The 24184-nt window shown below is 41.2% G+C and overlaps 1 protein-coding gene across 1 annotated transcript in view; it reads right to left on the reverse strand.

The window, feature by feature from the left end:
• Positions 1 to 89: 89 nt before the first annotated feature.
• The window catches only part of LOC125003456 (complement C3-like), a 46037-nt gene continuing 21942 nt past the window's right edge, over positions 90 to 24184 (reverse strand). The window contains exons 17-42 of the mRNA XM_047577412.1: positions 16940 to 17008; positions 16387 to 16611; positions 15686 to 15908; positions 15179 to 15264; positions 14718 to 14857; positions 14378 to 14587; positions 14124 to 14184; positions 13214 to 13297; positions 12933 to 13136; positions 11779 to 11854; positions 11438 to 11600; positions 8494 to 8607; positions 8234 to 8387; positions 7234 to 7397; positions 6987 to 7142; positions 6806 to 6865; positions 6565 to 6655; positions 5744 to 5795; positions 5403 to 5490; positions 5042 to 5131; positions 3871 to 3976; positions 3317 to 3397; positions 3148 to 3231; positions 859 to 939; positions 491 to 638; positions 90 to 234 (exon numbers count right to left, since the gene is read on the reverse strand). Coding sequence (XP_047433368.1) covers positions 90 to 234; positions 491 to 638; positions 859 to 939; positions 3148 to 3231; positions 3317 to 3397; positions 3871 to 3976; positions 5042 to 5131; positions 5403 to 5490; positions 5744 to 5795; positions 6565 to 6655; positions 6806 to 6865; positions 6987 to 7142; positions 7234 to 7397; positions 8234 to 8387; positions 8494 to 8607; positions 11438 to 11600; positions 11779 to 11854; positions 12933 to 13136; positions 13214 to 13297; positions 14124 to 14184; positions 14378 to 14587; positions 14718 to 14857; positions 15179 to 15264; positions 15686 to 15908; positions 16387 to 16611; positions 16940 to 17008 — 3155 coding nt within the window. The remainder of the gene's footprint in view (positions 235 to 490; positions 639 to 858; positions 940 to 3147; positions 3232 to 3316; positions 3398 to 3870; positions 3977 to 5041; positions 5132 to 5402; positions 5491 to 5743; positions 5796 to 6564; positions 6656 to 6805; positions 6866 to 6986; positions 7143 to 7233; positions 7398 to 8233; positions 8388 to 8493; positions 8608 to 11437; positions 11601 to 11778; positions 11855 to 12932; positions 13137 to 13213; positions 13298 to 14123; positions 14185 to 14377; positions 14588 to 14717; positions 14858 to 15178; positions 15265 to 15685; positions 15909 to 16386; positions 16612 to 16939; positions 17009 to 24184) is intronic.

Here is a 24184-nt window from a genome sequence, read left to right on the forward strand (position 1 = left end):
AGTTCGTTACAATAACTGGCTCCACTTTCAGTTCCCATTTTCACAGAGCTAGCACATGAAAACGGTGGGCGACAGCTGACCCTAAGCATCTACTGCCTGCAGCCACTGACAGACAGTTTACGTGCAGCATCATCTAGGCTTCTGCATTTCGCCCGAAGGCTTTGATTGCTGGAGCACTCTGCAGCCGAAGGCCAGCGCTCCACCCAGGTGTCCTTCCCAAACATGTAGATGAATCTGGGGGAACAAATTAAAAACAAAAGAAAGAGAGGAGTTTGGTTTGTATCAGAGCAGAGCTCTGTGGGTGAACGCTGTTAAAAGTTAGTTGTGATCTCTTAATTATTTGATCTTAACTACAGGCTGCCTCTATCCCATCTTTAGCATTTTTTATGCATTGCTGCTTCATCATGCAAATTAACAGTGGGGTTACTCAAACTCAAAGTCTTGACTGATAGCCAGTTTGTTGTAGTAAAATTTTTTTTGATTTCCCCACCTGCCGGTGACAGGATCAATGGTCCACGGGTCCCTTTTAGGACCGATGATGAGATACTCAGAGCCCTTCTTCAGGCTGAGTCCATCTCTGCAGCCTCCGTGAGACATGAAGATCCTTTTCTGGCCCACTTTAACTCCACCCTCAACGCCTGCACAGTGGAACAAACGAGGGAACAATAGTTTATATACTGCTTCTAAATATTATAGCCAGAGTGTATGGCTTGCTGTTTAGTGCAAAGTAAACAGGGTTACAGGTGAATGTTATATCTTGCAGGCCTCTCAAAAGTGTTAGCACGATAATGTTATACAAATATTGTGGCGTGTATGATCTTAGCGCCAGATACATTGTTGATACTCATTGATACTCACCCAGTTTGATAACTTGTTTAATCTCCACCTCGTATTTGTCGTAGTAGCTGTGGGTCACGCTCAACATCTTTACCTTGAAAACTGAAGCACGGTAGCAATCAACATTAAGCGAACTGCCATAAAATGTGTTGTGAATGTCACTGTATCAGTTGGCAGCACATATTGCAATAATTAATCTTTCGCCATTTCTGTGAAATACTGAAGATTACTGTTGATCTTTGTTATGTTCCTTGCTGGTTATCTGGTGTTAAACTTTCTCAACTTTTATATTGGTGCAAAGTGGTACGTATGAGCTAGTTATCAGGTTGGTACCCATGCCTGTCTGTCATCCTGCCTGTGATCCTTATTAGTTGGAGTTATAATAATAATAATGCATTGGCTTTATATTGCACTTTTCCGTTTTTAGATCCTCAAAGCGCTTACAATATTCATTCACTCACACAGTCACACCCTGGTGGTGGTAAACTACCTTAGCAGTCACAGCTGCCCCTGGGGCTGACTGATGGAAACGTGGCTGCCACTTTGCGCCTACGGCCTTTCCGACCACCACCAACATCACTCACTCGCAATCACACACCAGGGAGCGTACACCTGGGGGAAAGGTGGGTTAATCCAAAAAAGCGTTGAATAAGGTCAGCTGGACTTGTAGAACCCTTCTCCGAGCCGGACTTCTACAAGTCCAGCTGACCTTATTCAACGCTTTTTTGGATTACCATGACCTGGATGACTGAGAACCTTCACAGACATAAAGGTGGGTTAAGTGTCTAACTCAAGGACACAATGGACAAACTAGGGACAGGGTGGAATCGAACCACCGGGCTGGTTCCTGTAAGCCCACCACCCTGGGGGCACGAAAGGTCCAGTGTTGGGTGGATCAGACAGGTGACCAAGGCGCGGGCCTTGGCAATCTGATCCTCGGTTATGGAAGTTGGCTCTTGGAATGTCAACTCCAGCAAGAGCTGTGGAAGAGGTCGAGCCCTATCGACTAGATGTAGTCGGTAGGGCTCGGAGAAGGGTTATACTCTTTTCTTTGCTGGTGTGGCTCTGGCCTGATCTGAACCCGAGCGGTGTTCAGTTATTGAACTTCTTTGCGAGTCGCAGTTTGTCCATAAGTAACACCATGTTTGAACATAAGGTTGCTCATCGGTGTGGGCTGCAGCTACATGATCACTGGTGATGGTCGTAGTGGTAATCCCCCAACACGCTGGTGGACATCACAGAGCGTGGTTGGTCTGTGGTTCTCCAGAAGCTACTGACCGCTACCGGATGGCTAAGTGTATCGCGGCCAGGGCAGTTGCTGAGGCAAAATTTCGGGTGTGGGAGGAATTTGGTGAGGCTATGGAAGAAGACTTTTGGTCGGCCCTGAAAGGGTTCTGGCAAACAGTTCGGTGTCTCTGGGGCGATAGGTAATCATCTGCTGCTGCTGAAATCACCTGAGGAGACTGTCTGGTGGTGGAAGGAATACTTTGAGGAGCTCCTCAATCCCACCAACACGTATTCCATTGTGGAAACAGAGCCGGAGGCCCTGGGGCTGGGCAGAAGTCAGAGAGGTAGCAAAACAACTCTCTGGCGACGGAACTCCAGGAGAGGATGAGATCTGCCCTGGCCATAGAACCATGGACCAGCCCTTTACCCTCCCTAGAGTGCTGGAGGACAAATGCCTAACCACTCGACATGTGTTCTGTGGATTTGGAGACGGCCTGCAGCCATGTCCCTAGTATGGGATGGATGTCCCCTTGCTGATAGCCATTCAGTCCCAGACTTAATTAACATGGCATACTATGTGAACGCATGGATGCACAAGGCTTCCGTTATAAGCTACCATTTATGATGGTGGATTTAGTTATTAATTACTAATTTTTCCACTGGCAATATGGACACTAGCTGGCACTGTTGCATTTGGACGGCGAGCATAGCATTATTTTATAAATAAGAAGAATTCTGTGTGGATTTAGTTTGGTTTTGTACAGCAAGATTTCAAAATAATCCATCTCATTTATGCTACTGTAAACAATCACATACTGAAACTCCTCTACAGCACTTTTTCCATCACATAGAATAATATCAAGAAATACAGTGTTGATGCCTTATGCAATTTATTTGAGGTTCGCTTCCCCTTGTAACACAATGTATATAGTACATTTATGGGGGCATTTGTGACCATTCACTCTTAAATATTTTAACATCTTTTGAATAGAAATTATGCAATGGAAATGTGGTCTCGCCAATGTGGTCATCACTGCCGCTGTGTGCATGCATGCATGTTAAAGTTGAGCAAGGGTATTGTACCGTGGTGTAAACTCTTGCAGGCAAATCTCTCTCTTTCTTTGTTGGGGAAACTTTTGCTGTCAGGTTTGAAGACGGAGCAGTCACCTGGAGAGTGAGAACCCACACAAAGTGAACGGAGAATGACTCACGAGTAAATACACATGCAGGCGTATCCGCTAATGTGGTGTACCTTGAGTGCAGTGGCAGATGTTGCCTCTGCAGATCTCGGTGGTCTCCTCCCGGGGAGTGTAGGTACGACTACAGCGTTGGTCTGAGGCAAAGAAAACAAACAGCATAGCTCAGTTCGAGCATAGTTCGAGTCCAGCTCAGTCTTTCCTGAGTGGAGTTTGCATGTTCGCCCTGTGTTTGCATGGGTTTTCTCCAGGTACTCTGGTTTCCTCCCAATTGGTGAAGCCTAAATTGAGCCTAGGTGTGAGTGTGAATGTTTGTCTTTGTGTTTGGCCCTGTGATATATTGACGGCTTGTCCAGGGTGTACCCTGGCTCTCGCCCGATAATAACTAGGCTCCAGCAACCCCCGTGACAACAGAGGGGATAAGTGGTAGTAGAAGATCAGATGAGATTAGATGAATTTGCTGCTACTTCAGTTCAGTTTTGTTATCCACAATTACACTGAATCGTGTGTTTGTGGAATATTTCTACTATTATCAGCGAATATTATTTTTGATAGTAACATGAAAAAAGTAAGAAGCTTGGTATCTTGAAGTCTGGTTGTGTTTGTCTACCTGGGTTGTAATATTCATAGACAGTCACGGAGGACGGTTGGAGGAGGCCGACTTTGAATCTCTGGTGGAGCTTGAAGGTCAGGATCACCTGCTCACTGTGGGAAACCTAACGACAGGAAGGAAGAATTCACTGCATAGAAGTACAATTGTCAATGAAATATTTATTCAGAAAGAGGGAGCCCTAGGAATCTGTGTAATAGCCTGCATCATTTTTAAGTCATTAACTATTTTAGAATGACTTCAATTGCAAAGTTATCAAGATAAACTAACTCAAGATAAACTAACTAACTAACCTGCTTCTTGGATATAAATGCATAAACAGACATAAACTGACCAGTTTTCAATGTAATGAAGATATATAAATGTGTACATTTACGTACAATGCACACACAAATGTGTATTTAAGAATAGTTCTAGGGAACTATTTTAGTATTTTAATACTCCATTCTCCTTTTTTCATCAGATTAAGATTAAGATTTTGTATTAATATGTTGTTTTAGCCACCATCTTAGTTTCATGCTTTGTATGCAACCAAACACCAATGTCATTTGTAGCCGTTGTTCAAACAGTTGTTGCATCACAAAAACGAAATGCTGTCTGCTAGGAGGTGTACCAACTAGTCGATTTTTTGGCTGTGCTGTGACACTTTGAGCAGGAAGTCAACTAGTTGACGATCACGTGACAATGAAAACGTGGACATCTCACAGAAGACAGATGAGGAGTCCAGTGGGTCATTGCAACGGTTCATCAAATGTTTGGAAATACTTCATTAAAGATGAAGCCCATACTGCCATCACCTAAAAAGGCATCCCTTTAACGTTAGCAGAGGAACGGTCCAAAACTTTTCAGTGGGAAATTGTGGGACATAATGAGTACTCAAGTCTCACTGAAAGCACATACATTAAGTTATGACAGTATTAGTGTGTTACAGTATAGGTGTGTTTGAAACAAAGACTAGGTTATAACTCGAACCTGGAAGCAGTGAAAGACAAATCTAAAAGAATTAAAAAGTACTTGTGAAAACAGAGTTACCTCAATACATTGATTTGCTAATAATACTGTACATACATGAAATGAAATGTGGTACTTTAACTTATAATGAAGTATTTTAAACCAATAACTCCAAAAGACAAACTTCTTTTGATTAAAATCTGCTCTACGATGTTGTTACCTTGAACAGGTGGATGATCAAGGAGCCTCTGTCACTCAGGTTGTCCACAATCTGGAAGTTATTGATGTAACGATCCACTGAGTTGGACAACTGGACACACACATAACGTATACAAAATTAGATGACATAAATACATAGATGGCATAAATATTTGACCAGTCTCATCTATAAGGATGGTTATTATCAAAACGAAGGTAAGTTTTTTATAAACCAAGTACACATGTAGTATTTTAAAACATTCCTCAAAGTTGCAGAGATACTGCAGCTACTGTGGGCAGAAAAGTTTTGCTCTAGCCAGCCAGCTCTAAACATGCTCTAAAGTTTAAAATAGTTTCATGTGCTTGTATTAGAATCCAATTACCATTTCCAGGTCGGAGTTTTCTGGGGTGAAGCCGGTTGGCAGACTGATATCGAGAACCACCATCCTGACAGCTTGGGGTCCTAAAGCCCTGTACAAGACAAATAAACAGCGAAGATAATCAATGCCACACCATAACATATCAAATTGAATCAGACAACCAGAGATATATACGCCATCATTCAGACACAGAGAGCCACAGAAGATCTATTTGTAGAAATCCTGCAGAAGAACTGAGGTATGTTTTCTCTTAAAGAATCATTTATCTGTCCAGTATTCATGAAAAAAATAAATTAATTACATCATCATCTTTAAAATGTTGTAAGTGTATAACAGTAACTCACCTCACTTTGATGGTGATGTGATAGGACTTTTCTACATCTGCCGGAGGCTTTTCTGGTATGGGACAAAAACAGAGCTTATAAAGTAAATTATTTTGGCTCTTTCCTGGGCCGAGCTAAAACCATAAAAGAAAAAACATATAGAGGACACAATCATACAAAATATGTGAAAATGCTGTTTCAAACACTGAAAAACAAGAAATAAGGAAAATAATAAGACCATCAAAATTATTGTTTAACTATAAAATTAAAACTTGTATCTTAATTCTGACTCTGTGCTCTCCTCTTGTGTCCTCCTCATCATAAATGTCTCGTATTCTGTGTTGTGGTTTAATCTGAGGTGTTTCACAAGGTTTGCTGTGTTGCCACAACTCAATAGTTTAGTTACTTTCCACTGCATTCCTACATTATCTCAGATGACTGAAGTTTCGATATTTTGATTTTGAGAATCAATTTTAGGGCATAAAGACCTGGTATCAGAATTATTGATATTTCAGTACTGATCAGCACAGCAATAGTCTACAAGGGGCTTGATTAGCTTTTGGAGGCTTAATTGGTCATTTATAGGTACTGCAGCTTTGGGCGGGTGGGTTGAGTTACTTGTCATAATCAAGATTATCAGTTCTCAGGCTTTGGGAGGTATTCTATTGCACTCTGCAGTTCGTAAAGATATTGCTTTCAGAAATGCACTCACTTCTTTTTTGGCAAATATTCTGTATGACTCAAACAATATACTCATCATATTTTGTTCTATGCCGAAATATTTTCATCTTTGCTAAAATGTATTCCTCCCTCCTTTAATCTCATAAAACAACACCAGTTACCGGTGGATTCTTTAATAGTAACGTTGAGGTCAAAATTCTTGCAGGAAACTTTCTCGTCCACCTCATGCAGTTGGTTGTAATAGGTCACAACCTTGAGTGAAATTTAAAGGAAAAGAAAGGGACACAGAATAGATGAGATCAGTCAAATATAAGTATTTAAGAAACCAGATCTTGTCGTTTTTTTGGATCACCATCATTCATGTGATAATCCATATCCGAGTGTGCATTACGTGTTGTGTACCTCCAGTATTCCTTGTCCATTGCCTCGAGCAACCACTTCCACATCCATGTTTGCAGGTAACTACGGGACAAAATCACCAGAGAAGAGGAAGAAGTGTAAATTAATCATGTCTGCAAAAGTACACTGAGTTGACACAACCTGTGTTGATCTCAGGTCTGAAAATAACCTTAACATCTCTCACCCTAGAGGAGTGAGCAGCGTATGAAGTCTCTGGATTAAAATGGTAGTGGATCTTCTTGCGTCCTGTTATCTTGACGTCCACGTCCAGATGGACGTCATCGGGAGGAGGTTTGTTGATTAGGTACTCTGACAGAGCCTGAAGCACCACCATGGTGGACTGGAAGACAGAAAACGAAATCACATACTGGATAATGTGTTTGGTGTAATTAGGTGGAGATAGAATGTGTTTAAGTTTTCTCTGCTGGTACCTGAGTGGACCCGAAGCCTCCTCCTATTCTTCTCTGGCTGTTCAGCCATTTGAACGGTGCTTCAGCGTCCTCCATACGTCCCAACTTGACCAGAGCCAGAAGAGCGTAGCCAGTCGCCTCCAGTGTGTACAAGGGGTTTTCCCTATTAGGCCAGTGACTGCCACCTGGAGGATGAAGATAAAAATTAAGATAAAGATAAGAGAGTTAGCAATACTGTTATCTTTGTCAATAGACCACTCACTCATTTAATACCTCCTCAAATCACTACAACAGTAACGAAAAAACACGTCCATCTGGAAGTGGTCGTCAAGATAACAGGATGCAAGAAAGTTATTACACCAGTAATGATTTGAGGAATAACATACTTAATAATATTTTCCATGAACAATTAAATAATGTAATGATACAATGAACACTTATTATGTAATTCCAAATGTTCTGTTTGCTTCCTTTCATAGCTTTCCCGGAGGAGAAGGAGGAGAAGAAATGCATTTGGTTGAGAATTTACTGTCAGAGCCATTTTCAATGTGGACATTTCAAGAAAAGCTGGACCTTGTTAAGAAGGGCATCTCATAAGCTAGAAAACCTGTCACAGAGAAAGATTTGTCAGTCACCTTCAGTGCAGTAGGAACAGTAACCCCTAATTTATCTTTCTTATGTCCATATCCACTGGGAGAATTTACCTGCTTGCTCTCGATAATTGTTTCAGGAAGCCCGACCAACAACTGAGATAGATACATCTTTAATCAGACTAAAATACAACCAAAACAGCAACACAACACTGCCTATAACAGCAAAGCCTACAAAAGAGGCTGTGTCCAAAAACCACATACGAGACATTCGTATGTGTAGAAAATACTTAAACTGGGAGCTAGGATCTAGTGGTTGTGCATTGAGCAATCAATTAAGATCCAGGAGGAGATTAGCCTAGCTAAAGGCTGGAGGGGCTTATGCAACATCAAAAATCAAAAAACATAATTTACAAATTAGCAGGGTATACCTTGAGCTGCTGCTCTCAGTAATGCTTGTGCTGAATTATAGCGTTGAGGATCCACCAGAGCCAGAGCATAGGAGGAGATAGCCACCGTGTAGGGTGTCCTCCCAGTCCCCAACAGAGCCTTCTGCAGGTAATCTGACGTGTTACGGATTGCAAACTACAGGAGACAGATCGGATTACTGGATCACTGATCATGCCACACATGACATATTCAACAGAAAAGGCAACTAAAAACATGACACTTTTCTTTATGTGTAAAATACCTCCATGTTCACATCTGGAGTGCTGCATTGGATGCCCGCCTGCTTGGCCTCAGCAAGTGCTATGAGGACGAATGCTGTCAGTGTTATTTCTGGATCCTTGCCGCGGAGACCGCCCTGGAGACACACGCAGAAAAAAAACGGTGATTAGTGATAATTAGTAATCCCTTCTCTTAATGAGCTGGTTAGAGAGAAGGTCGTCTATCAATCACAGGGCTATTAGACAGAACGGTCACCATCAGTTTCCGGATGCCAATTTAGGGCGTATTCACACCAGGCTTGTTTAGTCCACTTGAAATGAACCTTTTCTCTAGCGCAGATCTTTTGGGTAGGTGTGAATACATCAGCGACCAAAAAAGTGAACCAAGACCAACTCTGCAGCTGGGACTCGGTTCACTTGTTTGGTCCGTAACGAACCCTGGTCTGCTTCGTTTGTCCTGTGAATGCAATCCGAACCTTTTCTGAACAAACTGCAAAATCTGAGCGCCTTTATGGATTAAATGGGCTTCCGTGTGTAACAATTCACTATACACACAAGGGGGATCTTTTCAGGACAACAGTACCTTTTAATGTAATAAATATCTTACGGTAAAATTGACCCTGCCTTTGAAACCGCCAATACAACACACAAAAGTGTAGAGAATCCCGCATTTAATTAACAGAAAGAATGTCATTTTTTACATTATGTAAATTTAGAATAATTCCAAATCTAACAAAAAAAAATTATATTTGCCCCATTCAACCCACTCTTAAATGTTTAATATTTAAATTATATTAAGTTTGTTTAACTTCACTGCCTGAAGTTAAACAAACTTAATATAATCCATTCACAGGTGTCCAAAGGAAAAATGAGTGACAGTTTGATCCCCAAAAACAAGAAAAAAAGTGCAATCAATGTTAAATGGTATACCAGGAATAAAAAAGTTACAAAAAATATTGTGATCGGTCATCGTTTCATTCATTCATTCGTTTCTATTTTATACCAAGAATGAGCCATGGGTCAACTCAGGGCACACAAGAGACGCACTGCCTCCTCGATATATGGTCAAAAAATACAATGTGAATACAAACGAAACAAGTTTTTCCGGACCAAAGCAAGTGAACTATCAGACTTTACTGGTGTTACTACGCCCTCAGAGTACCCAATTCACCCTCATGTCTTTAGGCAGACAGATCATGCAGTAGGAGCCAGAGCTTGTGAAATGCCCATAAAAAATACCCCAGTTACTATAAAAGACATGTTTAATCAACAGATGAATCACTTTGATCTCAAAGTGCAGCTTTACTTGTGATTCCTAGAGTTTCAAAAAGTAGATTGGGAGGTAGAGCCTTCAGCTATTAGTCTCCTCTCCCGTGGAACCAGCTCCCAGTTTGGGTTAAGGAGGCTCTCTCTACTTTGAAAGTTCTCAAGACTCAATACTTTTCTTTGTGATAAAGCTTATGGTTAGGGCTGGACTGAACCACTCCATAGTTATGCTGCTATAAGCAGACTGTTGAGGCATGATGCACTGAGCACCTGTCCTCTACTCTCTTCTCTCTTGAACCAAGATCCTGTCCTCTCAATTATTTTGTATTGCACCAAGCTCCAAGTTCTCAAATTTCTTTTTTTTTTTTTAATAATACACAATTCATAAATTTAATTGAACTGAAATAAATAAGTACATCAGATCTGGTCTGTTTGCAGTGTTGGGGGTAACGAGTTACAAAGTAACGGATTACTGTAACAATATTACTTTTTTGGGTAACAAAGTAAAGTAACACATTACACTAAAAATATTGGTAACTACACTACTTTACTAGGCTATAGGAACGCACTTTCCTACGTAACCCAAGCCGCGTTTGCCTTGTGTAGAGTTCTGATGTGTTTTGTGGTGCAGGCATGTGTGCGTGCTGCCGGTGTGTGTGCTAGTTGCCTATGGCCTGTTGCCATAGAGATCAATTTGAGTCAGTTTATAGCTCGAAACAACGAAAATATTCGAGTGAAATGCACTCTGTGCCCAGGCGACAACTTGCTTTCAACTGCTGCAAAGTCAATGAGCAACCTGTCCAAGCATTTGTCAGCCCAGCATGGCAATAAAAAACTTGTGGCGAAAGATCCTGCTTGCCGGTCATCTGAAGGAGTCGATGAGCAGCCGACTCCGCCTAAACAGGCAAAGCTTTTTTCAAGTGTTGGAGCGTAGAAGCAGGTAACACAGAAGGACATTAACAGGCTGGTTGCTCAGTTCATTAGAGGACATGCTTCCATTGTTGATTATTGAATTGCCCAGGTTTCAAAAAATACTAGATAATATACCCGCGACTCTCAAGCCAATGTCGGACAGGAAAACATTTTCCCGTTACCTGGACAACTGTTATTCTGACATGGAATTGAAGTCCTGTTGTTGGTGGATTTGACAGTGAGGCATAATTTTTTGTGTAGACCGGGATGTTGTTCTTTCACATGGTTTAATAAGCCATGTTGTATACATTTATACAATAAACATTAAGTGATGATAGGGCTATGATGTTTGTCCATGCATCTACTCCGTAAATTAAGACATGAGAAAGTAAAGTATTAAGTAGTGAAGTTACTTTTCAAATGCAGTAACTAGTAAAGTAATCTCATTACAATTTACAGAGGTAAATAGTAATAAGTATGTTGTGTGCATTGTCTAATAACATAAATTTAAAATCCATTCATTTATTAAATTATTAACAGGAAATGAAAAATTGCTCTATTGGCTTCATTCAGTGTTTTAGATAATTTTGCTCAAAATATTTGATGCAACACGTCAAAGTATTAAGTAAATTAAACCGTGTTTAATAATTTTGCCACTTTATAAAATATCCGAGCCACTTACATGCAAAAGGTACTGAATAAATTGCAATAAATTCATTATAACAGCCCATGCAAACAGCATTTGTGGTAATAATTGATTTTCATTCATTTACAAAAAGGGAGCCTCACAGTCATGGTGGTGGTGTAAACTGGGTTTCTCTCTATGAATCCTCCCTGAGAACGTCTGTGTTTGTTCTTCACCAGGTAGCGCAGAGGGTCACACACTTGGTGCTTGCTGATGCCGATGATGGAGTGAGCCATGGAGAACACCTTCACCACGTACGCTGTGATCCTGACATTCAGTTACACTCAGATTAATGGAAGTCGAAAAACACACACACAAAAAAAATACAGATCATAAAAATAAATTTTATGTCAGCAGAGGGAAATTTGCAATTTTTATGCAATCAGCTGATAAGTATTAAAGTTTATTTAGTTATAGAGTATATTAAGTAGGGTTTATATTGTACCATATACTTGCACCTTCGCCTCTGTAGGGTGGGTAAGAACCATCCTTCTTCCTGAATGCCAGCTGGTTCTCGTAACCTGGAAACATAACACAACAGAATAATTTAAAGGTGGATCTAAATGAGAGTGATGATAAAAGATTTCCTAAATTATCCATCTATCTGCAGTTCACCAGGTATCATCATCAACCATGCACCCATCCTTCAACCTGTCTTGCCATTTGCCCATCTTTCCACTACTTATATTTCATTTAATTTTAGATCCCTGTACATCCATTCATCCAACATCAGACTATTATCTATTTAAATATTGTCTCTAGAGACGGTTCATCTATTTATTTGTTAGCTGTTCATCATCATATCATTCACATCCATCCACCCACCCACCCATCCATCCATCAAACTGTACACCCATGCATTCCATCAACATGCATCATCTGCCCATTCATCCATCAGTAATCTATCAAGAATTCAGCAATTATTATTTTATTATTATTACTTTACAGTTTACAAAACAGTGCACATTAATCAACACTGATGCATTAACCATAAGTGTAAATGCGTCGGATTAGCACAAATGCTAATTTCCAGGTGTAGTCCCAAGGTGGGTACACAACACAGACAGAGACTTTAAAACCCACAATCATACAATAAACAATTACAGAACCAGCAGTATGTGAAATGGGATTGATTCTAGGTTACACTCACGGGTGGTCGGCACCAATCCTGTCTGCGAGGATGCCAAGGTGGAGTAGTTTGTGGAGTGTCTGACTGTTTTACTTATAGGGATGGTTTGGCGCATGGAAGAGGTTGTAGGGGGCGATATAAGGGGATTGGGTGGGGCCAATGATGTTTCATGATGCAGCGAGTCAGGAAGGACAGGAGTGAAGGGACCCTTTAGACTTTAATTCAAAAGACAGTGAAGAGAGACTGAAATGGGGATGCAGAGATGGGGGGATTGACATACAGGAAAGGGATTCGAACCGAGGCCGCCTGCAGCGAGGACTGTAGCCTCTACATGTGGGGTGGGTGCCCCACTGAGCTAAACAGCACCCCATCTTCAGTTGTTCTTATTCGTCCATTGGATTCTGTTGAAGATACCTGCTTTTCTTTTCTAACACATCCACTTATTTGGGCATTCCTTCTGTCTGTCTCACCTCTCTGGATGTATCGGATAGCCTCGGCCTTGCGCTGCACCCCTACACTCTGCCAGTTGCCGCTCCGCTCTAGGTAGAGGGTAGCAATGAGCGGCAGCGTAATGGAGGCCAAGTTCTGCTCCACACATCCGCCAGGCATCCGGATCAGAGACGCCAGAGAGTCCTCACTGATGGAGTTGTCAATGCTGTCTGCCAACACATTGCCTGGAGGGTAGAGAACATGGCTGTTCAGGAATGCGACAATCCATGTTTTTAATCCTTATCACCACTTTTTCACTGACCTCTGACATTGATGAAAGTCTCTGGCACAGAGTTCGGCACAACTGACTCCAGTTCAGTCTTGCCGACACGAACAGTCTGGGTTCCTTTAATAAAACATGGTGACGACAAATTGAAGTTTGAGTGCGTTTAATTCAGTCTGTTGCTTGGTTTCAAAGACATAGAGATTTCGATTGGGCCAATAACATGAATAAAAGCTGGGCTCAGAAAACAAGGAGGTGGCAAATCATGTCATATAATGTCATGTGAATATGAACAGAAAAGTAAGAAAGATTAAGAAAAGTTTTTGAATAAAAAATTGACCACAAAAAAATTCCCACACTCCAGTCCAGTAGATGGTAGTAATGTACTGGTAAGCTGGTCAGCAAAATCGAAATCAAACCAAAAGGAACGGTGACACCCACAAAATGCATATTTTTCTAGGAGTATGATGATGTTTTTGCAAGGAGAAGAAGAAGAAGGATTAAAATGTCAAAAATAGATGCATGATGCAAATAGATGCATGTCCCACGGGGGCTGTGGCACAGTGGTGAGAGGCACAGCTTGGGGGTCACAGGTTCGCCTCCCGCCCTGTCCATGGCTGTGGTGCCCTGAGCAAGCACCTAACTCCCAATATGCTCCCTGGGCGCACCCACCAGAGGGGCTGCAGCCCACTGATCCAACTGTACACATTACTGTGTGTGAACAAATGGATGGGTCAAACAGCAGGACAGAATTTCCCCTCAGGGATCAATGTAGTATATCAAAAAAAAAAGAAAAAAAAAAATGAAACAATTGTGTGAATGTTATTGACAGAAGATAGTAGACGAGCGTGTGTTTTGTAAATATATTCCTACTTTTGAGTAAGGAGGGGTGGAACATAAACAAGAAATGTCTAATGGGGGATCACAGGAAACCAAGCACCACATTTACCTCCCTCAGCAGACGGGTTTAACACTGCACTCCACACTTTGGTCTTTTGAACTCCATCCAGCTGTTTGGGACAAGAAAAGAGTGATTGTAAAATGTACATCTTTATTGATGTAAGTCAATTCATTCACCTTCATGACACATCTTCTGAAATATATATAAAAATGTTATTGCTATTATATTATATGTATTTCATGGAAGAGGAAGTGGAATATACTGCAATCCATGAAGATCAAGAGTCTTCAAGAGTGACTCACCACCACCCGTAGAGATTTCTGGACACGGTCTCCTCCCATCGAGTCTCTGCCAACCACCATTACCTCTAGAGGAAGTTTACCCACCACCAATGGCACAATGGTGTAAGGCACTACCACAGAAGAGCCAGCCGCCAGTGTCACTTCCTGTGTGTGTCTTTTCTTGAAAGCAACGCTGCAGATGTCTACTGTCTTCATTAGCACCACCCTTACCTGAGATGAAACAAGTCAAGGAGGAGTCAGCGAAGAAGGAACTACTGGAGAAGCCCAGAATTTACTGAACAGGACAATGAAAAGATGAAATGAAATGAAAAGGACAATGAAAAGAGGGTGATTCTCTTACGCGCAGGTTCTTGTCTCCATAGTTGTGGACCACAGCTTTAATCTCGACCTGTTCGTTCCTTGCCACTGAGTATGGCAGCTTCAGGTCCACAAAGAAATGCTTCCAGGTTTTGACGTTGTAAGGCTCCGCAACACAGAAACCTGCAGGCAATCAGGGGAAAGTGATTGGTCTTAAACACATGTATGAATGCCCGTAAGAGATTGGCCTAATTATTCTACTTTTCTATTTCTATATCTATCTAAGTTTAAAATATAAAAACGAATTCTGTCTTCATGGTTGTGTTACACACTTTGGTCAGCCTTTGTTCTTTAGGAAAATATAAAAATAGGAAAGGGGAACACCATGGGAAATAGAAAGGAGAAAAGTAGACAGTCCCAGTTGAACAGTGTCAGGAATTATGGCATATGAAGTTTGTTAATTAATAATATCATTTGGCAGTTTCACAGTCCTCCTCCTCCTACCTGTATGAGGTGATGCACTGACTGCCATGATGCCCCACTCTGTGATGCTGTCAGGTAAGGTCTGATCAATGTTCTTCAATGCCAGCCTGTTGATAAAATTCAGATTTTTATGATTAACATCTATTACGTCCAAATAACAATCTATAGCGCACAGTAGTCTAAATATTAATTTAGAGACTCAAATAAAGTTTACCTTTTAAAATGAGTTTGTCAAGCAGCACAAAACAAAAATTGCGAAACATTAACTTGGTTGTGTGTATGGTTGCTGCCTGGTCTAGTCTAGGTGGGTGCTACATGTCTAAGTAACAATTCATATGAATGGCAGGTACCAGCATAAAATGTCTTTATTGCTACTCTCTGCAGGCTGATTCCACCAGTTGTGTTCCTACGATAACCTCTTAAATGTACACTGTGTCGAAAGCTGTTTCATGAAGTTGATAAAGTTTGTGCAAACTTACGAGACTCCTCTGCTTCAGACCGTAACCTCTGCTGTAATCTCACACTCACCCGTCTCTATCGGCCTGAATGGGCAGTTCAACATCCATCCACAGCCAAGACTCGAAGAACTTGGAACGCAAATACACCTCCGTCTCATCCAGGTACTCCCACTCTTCTTCCTCAAAATCTTCTTCCTCATGTAGTTTAGGTTTAGGTGGTGCAGGCTCTCCACATCGGCCAAGAGGTCCTTGTGGTCCTTGTGGTCCTTGTGGTCCTTGTGGCCCTTGTCTTCCTTCACCTCCTTGTGGTCCTTGTGGTCCTTGTGGTCCTTGTGGCCCTTGTCCTCCTTCACCTCCTTGTGGTCCTTGTGGTCCTTCTGGTCCTTGTCCTCCTTCACCTCCTTGTGGTCCTTGTCCTCCTTCACCTCCTTGTTGTCCTTGTCCTCCTTCACGTCCTTGTGGTCCTTTGGATCCAGACGGTCCACGCGGTCCAGACGGTCCACGCGGTCCAGACGCTCCAGGCATGCCAGAGTCTGCAAAGCGAGTTCGATCTATTTGGATACATTTATACTATTTGATATGCAAACACAGCAAAAACAGCAGCAAAACTACAGATGTTCTGTAGAGTTTTTTAGAAACAATTAAAAGTGTATATGTGTCCTTGAGACCTTTTGCGAGCTAACTATTATACCACTGAATTTAAAAGTATTGCATACACAGCCCTATGATATTCTGCAGGAAAGAAGATGGATAAAGCTGAGGTGCTATTACGAAGGTCGGTCCTGGAAGGAGCCAAAGTTGTGGTCATGGGCAGTGGGGTGGTGGATATCTCTTTGTTATGGTCTCTGTACGTGGAGCAGCAGTAGCGGAAAGCTTGCATGCACTCTCGGCCCTCCGTGATGTAGAGGGAGCGTCGGGTGCAAGAATAAGGCATTGGGATCTCCCTGAGGCCATCTTTACAGCACCGACGCTTCAGCTTCTCCTTGTAGTGACTCTCTAGAGGCAGAAGAGTGGACAAAAGGAAACTATCAAAAATTAGAACCTGCAATATGAAACACACTGATGTTAGCATTGAGCCCACACTGAATTATAAGCAGTATTCATGGTTCTGAAACAGACAGTGATGGCGATCCATTGATTTGAGACCTTCAGTAAAATATTCTCACAAATGCACACAGAGAAAAAAAGGGAGAACCAACTACAAGTGAACAGTTTAGACTCGTGTGGAGACGAATGTTAATACCAGCTCTGAACTGAGCCTTAGTTAGTACAAACCACCTGAAATGGTTGCTAAGAAAACCCTCTGTGATTAAAGGATACTCACCTAGCTGCGCTTTACGCTTCAACAATTCAGCAGAGCGCCTCTTTCTGGCACCGCCTGAACACCGCAGGGCTGAGTAAAGAGGAGAAAGGGAAAACTGTTTACGTTTCTGATATCCAACCAAAAATGACAAGTTGTTATATAATATGTACACAATTAATCAGTTGCCTATGTTACAGTGTCACTTGTTAGTATTTAATGGTTGTCATGGAGAATCTTGTATTATACTTTTGTGTTTTTGGTTTCAGGGTTTTAGTGTTCTCATCCCATCTCATCTTCTAGAGTTGTGACGTTCACGGACGAATCAAATCTTTTGACCGGCTCATTAATATGAATGATGGGAACCAAGTATGCATTGCATATGAAATAAGCACAAATATTGCATGAGTTGTGCACGCTCCCTTCACATGAATGCCTCAGTGAAAAGTGTATGCACATTTTATATGATTTATAAAAAACTGAAAACATTGTTTTGAGTTTTTCTGTATTGTTAAAAATGTTCTTTTTTGCACTAAAAGCTTTTATACAAAGGGTAAATAGTAACATGAGGGATATGGCAGTGGAATATTTACAATGAATCCATATCAGACTTTAAAATCTTGTCCACACATGTCAAATGAAGTTATAATCAATATTTCAGAATAATTCAAACTCAAATATTGGTGGGAAATCTGATTTCGAAATTATTCTGACCTAAATCTCAGACCATCATTCCTCCTGTGATTATTTCCAGGATAAAATGAATTAACCCCAGACTGGCTTCTTAAAAGTGAATACAAATAAAAATGAGCCGAATGAGACAGTCTTTTGAATGGCTCTTTGAAATGAATGATGCAGGGTACACCCTGGACAGATCGCCAGCCTATCGCAGGGCTAACACAGAGACAAACAACCATTATCACTTAGAGTCACCAATTAGTCTAACGAGCATGGCTTTAGAGGTGGGAGGAACTAGATGGCAACAGGTAGCGAACTGCATTGTACATTGAGACAAGAGGACTAGTGATGCATGAATGCGACAGGTAGTGGTGACAGCATTGTGGCTAGCAAGAGTGCGATGACAGTGATAGTTTTTGAAAAGAAAAAATGCTAACTCCAAACTGCCATAATAAAGGCCGAATAAAGGTCCTAGTATGAGTGGAGGACAAAAGAAGGCAGAGACGGTGATTGAAAGAAGAAATATAACAGATGATGCAAAAAAGCGTTGAATAAGGTCAGCTGGACTTGTAGAATTTCTTGAAGACGTTTCGCCACTCATCCAAGTAGCTTCTTCACTTCTGATAAACTAGTGGGAAATTGATGTTTAAATAGGAATAAACTCTGTGGGTAACACCCACCAGAAACTTGCTTGACCAGAAACCTGTCCTTGAATGGGGGGAGGGGGGGACTGTATGCCTAGGCTAACTTATCCTATGAATAGAGCTCTAACGAGGCTATTGTCAATGGGAGCCTGGAGGCTCAAAGTGTAAATGTTGTTGAAACTTCTTGGGGACAGAAGTCAAAACTGAATTATAAATAGTTGGTAAATTAAATCTCAGTCCACCTCCTCTGTTTAGAGAAGGTTTTTCTACTTTGACATAGATGGTTTCCTTAACTCCTCTCTCAAACCACCTGTCCTCTCTGGCCAGGACTTTGACATTGGTATCCTCAAAGGAGTGTCCTTTGTCCTTCAGGTGGGGGTAGACTGCTGAGTCGTTTCCTGATGAGCTGGCTCTCCTGTGTTGGGCAGTGCGTTTGTGGATGGGTTGTTTTGTTTCCCCAATGTACAAGTCTGTACATTCCTCACTACACTGAACATCATACACTACATCACTCTGTTTTTGTCTAGGTGTTTTGTCTTTGGGCTGGGCCAGTTTCTGTCTTAGTGTGTTTCCAGGTTTGAAATAAACTGGGATGCGGTGTTTACCAAAAATTCTCATAAGTTTTTCTGATACACCAGCTATGTAGGGGATGGTGCTGTTCTTCCTTTTGCTGTGCTCCTCTTCCCTGTCCTTCCTGGTATATCTTTTTGAGCCTTTGACAAAGGCCCAGTTGGGATATCCACATGTTTTGAGGGTTTGTTTAATGTGTTTTCCTTCACTTCAACATTTTTAGTTGGTGGTGTGCCTCTGAATTTTTTCAATTAATTATTTTTTTACCTTGGCTCAAAAAATGTTGAAAAACACTATAGTGGTTGTTGTCGGACAACTCTTTGAGAACCCTGTAATTTTAGTGAACTTATATGCTCCGAACTGCGACGATAGCAACTTTTTTGAAAAACTATTAACTACTATATTGACAATACCAAGGATTGATAGTGGGTATCTCATATTAGGAGGGGACTAACCTTCTACTGGATGTCGCCCTTGACAGGTCATCAACCAACCCCCAGAAACTTACAAGGTCAACAGGAGTTGTGAGAGACTTTATGGATCGTTGTGGCCTCTCAGATATTTTCCGCTCGCCAGAGCTTATTCATTTTTTTCTAATGTGCATCATATTTTCACCCGCATAGACTATTTTTTACTTGACAATGGACTGTTACTCAAGGTCAAAACATGTTCATATACCAGTATTGTAATATCAGACCATGGAGCTATTGTTTTTGACCTGGACCTCCCAAACCGCCCTCCCTCAAATAGGATTTGGAGGCTCATCCCTCTTCTACTATCGGACAAGAAATTTGCTGTATTCACTTCATCACAAATTGTTTTTTTCCTGGAGACAAATACTTCTCCAGAGATCTCACAGGCTACATTATGGGAGACTCTTAAAGTATATATTCAAGGACAGATCATAGCCTACTTCTCCACACTTGCAAAAAAAAAAAAATCAAGATTACAAGATGTCTCTCAACAAATATTAGACATTGGCTCAAGATATGCTCAAAGCCCCACCCCAGACTTGTATAAAGACCGTTTAAGACTACAAACCGAATTTGACCTTTTAACCACTGATGAGGCAACACGTCTCATTATGAAGGCTAGGCATAACACCTATGAGTTTGGGGATAAAGCGAGCAGACTACTAGCTATACAAGCTCGACAAGCAGCTGCCACTCGCTCAATTACAAAGATCCAATCTCATATGGGTGAGATGCTGACAGATCATAACGACATAAATAACACTTTTGTGCAATTCTACTCTGACCTTTACACGTCGGAATGCAGTAATGACCCTGAAATTTCTTTGAGAATTTGACTCTCCCCACTGTGTCCGAGGACCAAAACATCAAACTGAGTGCAGACATCTCAATTTCTGAAATTGTCACGGCTATAAAATCTATGCAAAACAACAAATCGCCTGGCCTTGATGGGTTTACATGTGAATTTTATAAAATGTTTGCCCTGCAACTAGCACCAACTCTACAAGCAATGTTTAAGGAAGCACTTTCTCTAGGGATTCTTCCTATGACACTGAGACAAGCCTCAATCTCCCTACTGGCAAAGAAAGATAAAGATCCTATCTCTTTGCTAAATGTAGACTTTAAAATATTATCCAAGGTCTTAGCTAAGCGCTTGGAAAGTATTGCCTCGCCTGATCACTCTTACTCAAATTTGAGAAAGCTATTTAACGTAATCCCCTTGACCTGGTCAAAATGTCCTTAGGCTGTAATTTCGCTCGACGCTGAGAAAGCTTTTGACCAGGTCGAATGGAACCACTAATTTTTCACTCTCCGTAAATTTGGCTTTAAAAAAAATTCATTGCCTAGATCAAATTGCTTTACTCCTCCCCCCTGGCTTAGGTGATTTCTAACAATACCCAGTCTGCTTATTTTCCTCTTGCAAGGGGGACGAGACAGGGGTGTCCTCTGTCCCCCCTCCTATTTGCAATGTCAATCGAACCTCTTGCAGCAAAATTGAGGCTCTGCAATGATTTTAAAGGTATACAGAGGGATGGCATGGAGTTTAAAGTATCTTTATATGCAGATGAGTTACTTTTATACGTTTCTGACCCTGCCTTATCACTTCCCTCCATTCTAGACATTCTGAAACAATTTGGGAGAATTTCGGGATACAAGTTAAATCTGCAAAAGAGCGAAATGTTCTCCTTAAACTCTGAAACAGATGCAACTTTTTCTAACCCTCCACCCTTTAAAAGGGTCCAAAATGGCTTTAAATACTTGGGAATTGAGGTCACCCACACTCTGCCTACTGCCTTTACAAAGAATTTCACTACTCTCCTTAACAAGCGTAAACAGGACATGAATAGGTGGGCCTCTTTGCCATTAACAGTAGCTGGTTGTCCCAATTTTGATTAAAAAATCTTACTTTAAAACACTTGATAAAATCGTTACATCTTTCATATGGGGGAGTAAACCCAGTCGTATCAGTAAGACCCACCTCCAAAGACCAAAACATGTGGGAGGGCTGGCCGTGTCAAATTTTCTTTTTTATTAATGGGCATGCAACTTTCAAAAATGAATCCACTGGCTCGAAGATAAACCTGTCACAGGACGGACGGACCGGGTGAAACTGGAACTATCATCATGCCGGTATCACTTAGGCTCAGTGATTTGCGCAGCCTTGCTCATTGTTTGTAATAATTTGACTCCCAATACAATAATTAATCAGTCTGTTAGAATCTGGGCTCAATCTGGGAGAGAGAACACACTCAGAGAGAGAACACACTCAGAGGCTGTGAGATCGCGAGATGCTGTGATCTCACGAGACGGGTGAGGTTTTGAATTGTTACATGGCGGCATAACGCTGCACGATTAAACCGATTAAATCAAGACTTTAGAGGATAACATCAACAGAGATCCGCGGACTCCACTCGCAATCGAAGAGGCTAAATTAAATCATTGAAATACCGCCAGAGTAGAGGCCTTAGAAAACTTTATCGACGAGTACTACCTGCGGTGCGTCATGGAGCTTTCTGACAATCCGGCCAAAAGAAAGAAAGCTGACTCCTCTACGGACACAAGCGATCTAATAACAGCGGAGGTATCAGTACTTGAGTCTCTTAATAAAAAAATAGATCTGCTAAGCCTTATGCACCAGGAGATAAAGGATCTCAAGTCAAGCTTAGAGTTTTCGTACGATCAGATCGCTAATCTTCAAAGAGATAACGCCGAGCTGCGAGCGGACGTCACCTCCATTTCAGTGGAGGTAAACCAGCTCAAAAAAGAAAATAAACAACTGAAAGAGACTGCCCTGGACATACAATCAAGGAGTATGCGGGACAACCTCATTTTCTCAGGGATCTCAGAGAGCTCCCCGGACAATCCAGAGGCCCTGATTAAAAAATTCATGACCACCGCTCTCAAACTGCCAACGGAGACGGTGAATAACATCTCCTTTCACCGCGTCCACCGGCTCGGAGCCCGAGGAGGAAACCGTCCACGTCCCATCATTGCAAAATTTGAACATTTTCAACAGAAGGTACTTGTGAAGAGCAAATGACGCGCACTCAAAGGCACCACTTTCGGAATTAACGACCAGTTCCCGAAAGAAATCAACGAGAGGCGTAAAGTGCTGTACCCGATCCTCAAGGATCATCGTCAGAGAGGAAAGAGGGCCGCACTTACAGTGGACAAACTTTACTTTACTACTACTGACGGATAAGTATTAAGAAAAATAAGCCATGTTTATTTGTTATTTGTATGTATATCATAAAGGTGTACATTTGTATATATACATATAAATACTTAGAATAGGAAAAAAACAAAAAAACAAAACAAAAGAAAAACCTCACAAAACGTTAATGTATGTCACTCCTCTTACCTTCTCACTCACCTCATACATCCCCCCCTGCTATTCTTCTTTCTTTCTCCTCCTTCTGTCCATGTCTCCCTGCCCTCCACACTTACCTCCACTCACCCCTTCACCCCTCCACATATCTCCGACACAATATTTTCCTTTCTCGTGGTGCTAATGTTATTAAGTTAACAATCCATTTTCCAGGAACTGATGCTATTGTTGATATGTCTGTATGACATTGTTTGTACCAGGTATAATCAAGTATTCCAACACTCACCTCCTGATTTCGCTCCATTGTCTGTACATCCTTTCATGCTGACAGCAGCAGATGACCCCGTAAACATACATACATACAAAATCCTCTACCAACACAACATACAAAGAAGGACTGAATGCTTTCAATCTCAATGTCGCAGTTAACTGTCGTCTCTTGGAATGTGCATGGCATTCGCTCACAGGCAAAAAAAATTTAAATTATAGATTATATCTTCAAATTACAAGCCGACTTCTTACTCATTCAAGAAACTCACCTACAAGATTCAGAAAAAAAATCTCTTATAGATCCAAATTTTAGTTTTCTCTTCCTGTTTCAATAGTAGACAAAGAGGAGTCTCAATTTTGGTCCATAAGAGACTCGTGTTTACCTTAAACAAATTGATAACAGACACAGAAGGTCGATACATCATCATTCAGGCATCAATCTTTAATAAATTATACACAATTGCAAACATTTATGCCACGAATAACGATGATTCGGCCTTCTTTCACAAAGTCTTTTCGCAATTATCTGACATAGCCGTCACACCCATTACAATTATTGGAGGGGACTTTAACACAGTCCTGAATCCCTCTCTAGATCGGTCCCATAACTCGACACACATAAAAAAATCACAACCAGCCAAAGTCCTCAAAGAATACATGGATGAGTTTGGACTTGGCGATGGTTGGAGAATCAAAAACCCGACAAAGAGGGAATACACATTCTTTTCCCCAGTAGACCACTCCTTTTCTAGAATTGACTTTTTTCTTACAAAAATTCTATTGTACAAAGAATCAACACCAGTATACACCCTATCATAATCAGTGATCATGCACCGGTGTCCCTCCACCTTCAAATAGAACCCTCCCTGAAACCATCACCCACATGGCGCCTCAACACCTCATTACTGAGAGACCCTGAATTTGACTCAATAATAAGGAAGGAATAGAAGGGTTTTTTGGAAATAAATGACTCTCAAAATTTATCCCCATCTCTGATTTGGGAAACAGGGAAAGCCGTAATCAGAGGCAAAATTATATCTTACTCCTCTTACAAGAAAAAACAGGACCAACAAGCAGAAAAAAAACATCAATGATAAGATTAAAGAAATAACAGAACAATACATCGCAAACCCAAATGAACAATTATGGACCCAACTACAAAATGTGAAACTACAATTAGAAAATATCTTGACAAAAAAAAACAGAATTCGTACTTAGATACCAAAATTTTGAGCATAGCAATAAATCAGGCAAATTTCTTGCGAATCAACTCCAACGCAACAGAGAAAAATCTCTTATAAATGCA

Source organism: Mugil cephalus, chromosome 2, assembly GCF_022458985.1.
Source record: "Mugil cephalus isolate CIBA_MC_2020 chromosome 2, CIBA_Mcephalus_1.1, whole genome shotgun sequence".
NCBI lineage: Eukaryota > Metazoa > Chordata > Actinopteri > Mugiliformes > Mugilidae > Mugil > Mugil cephalus.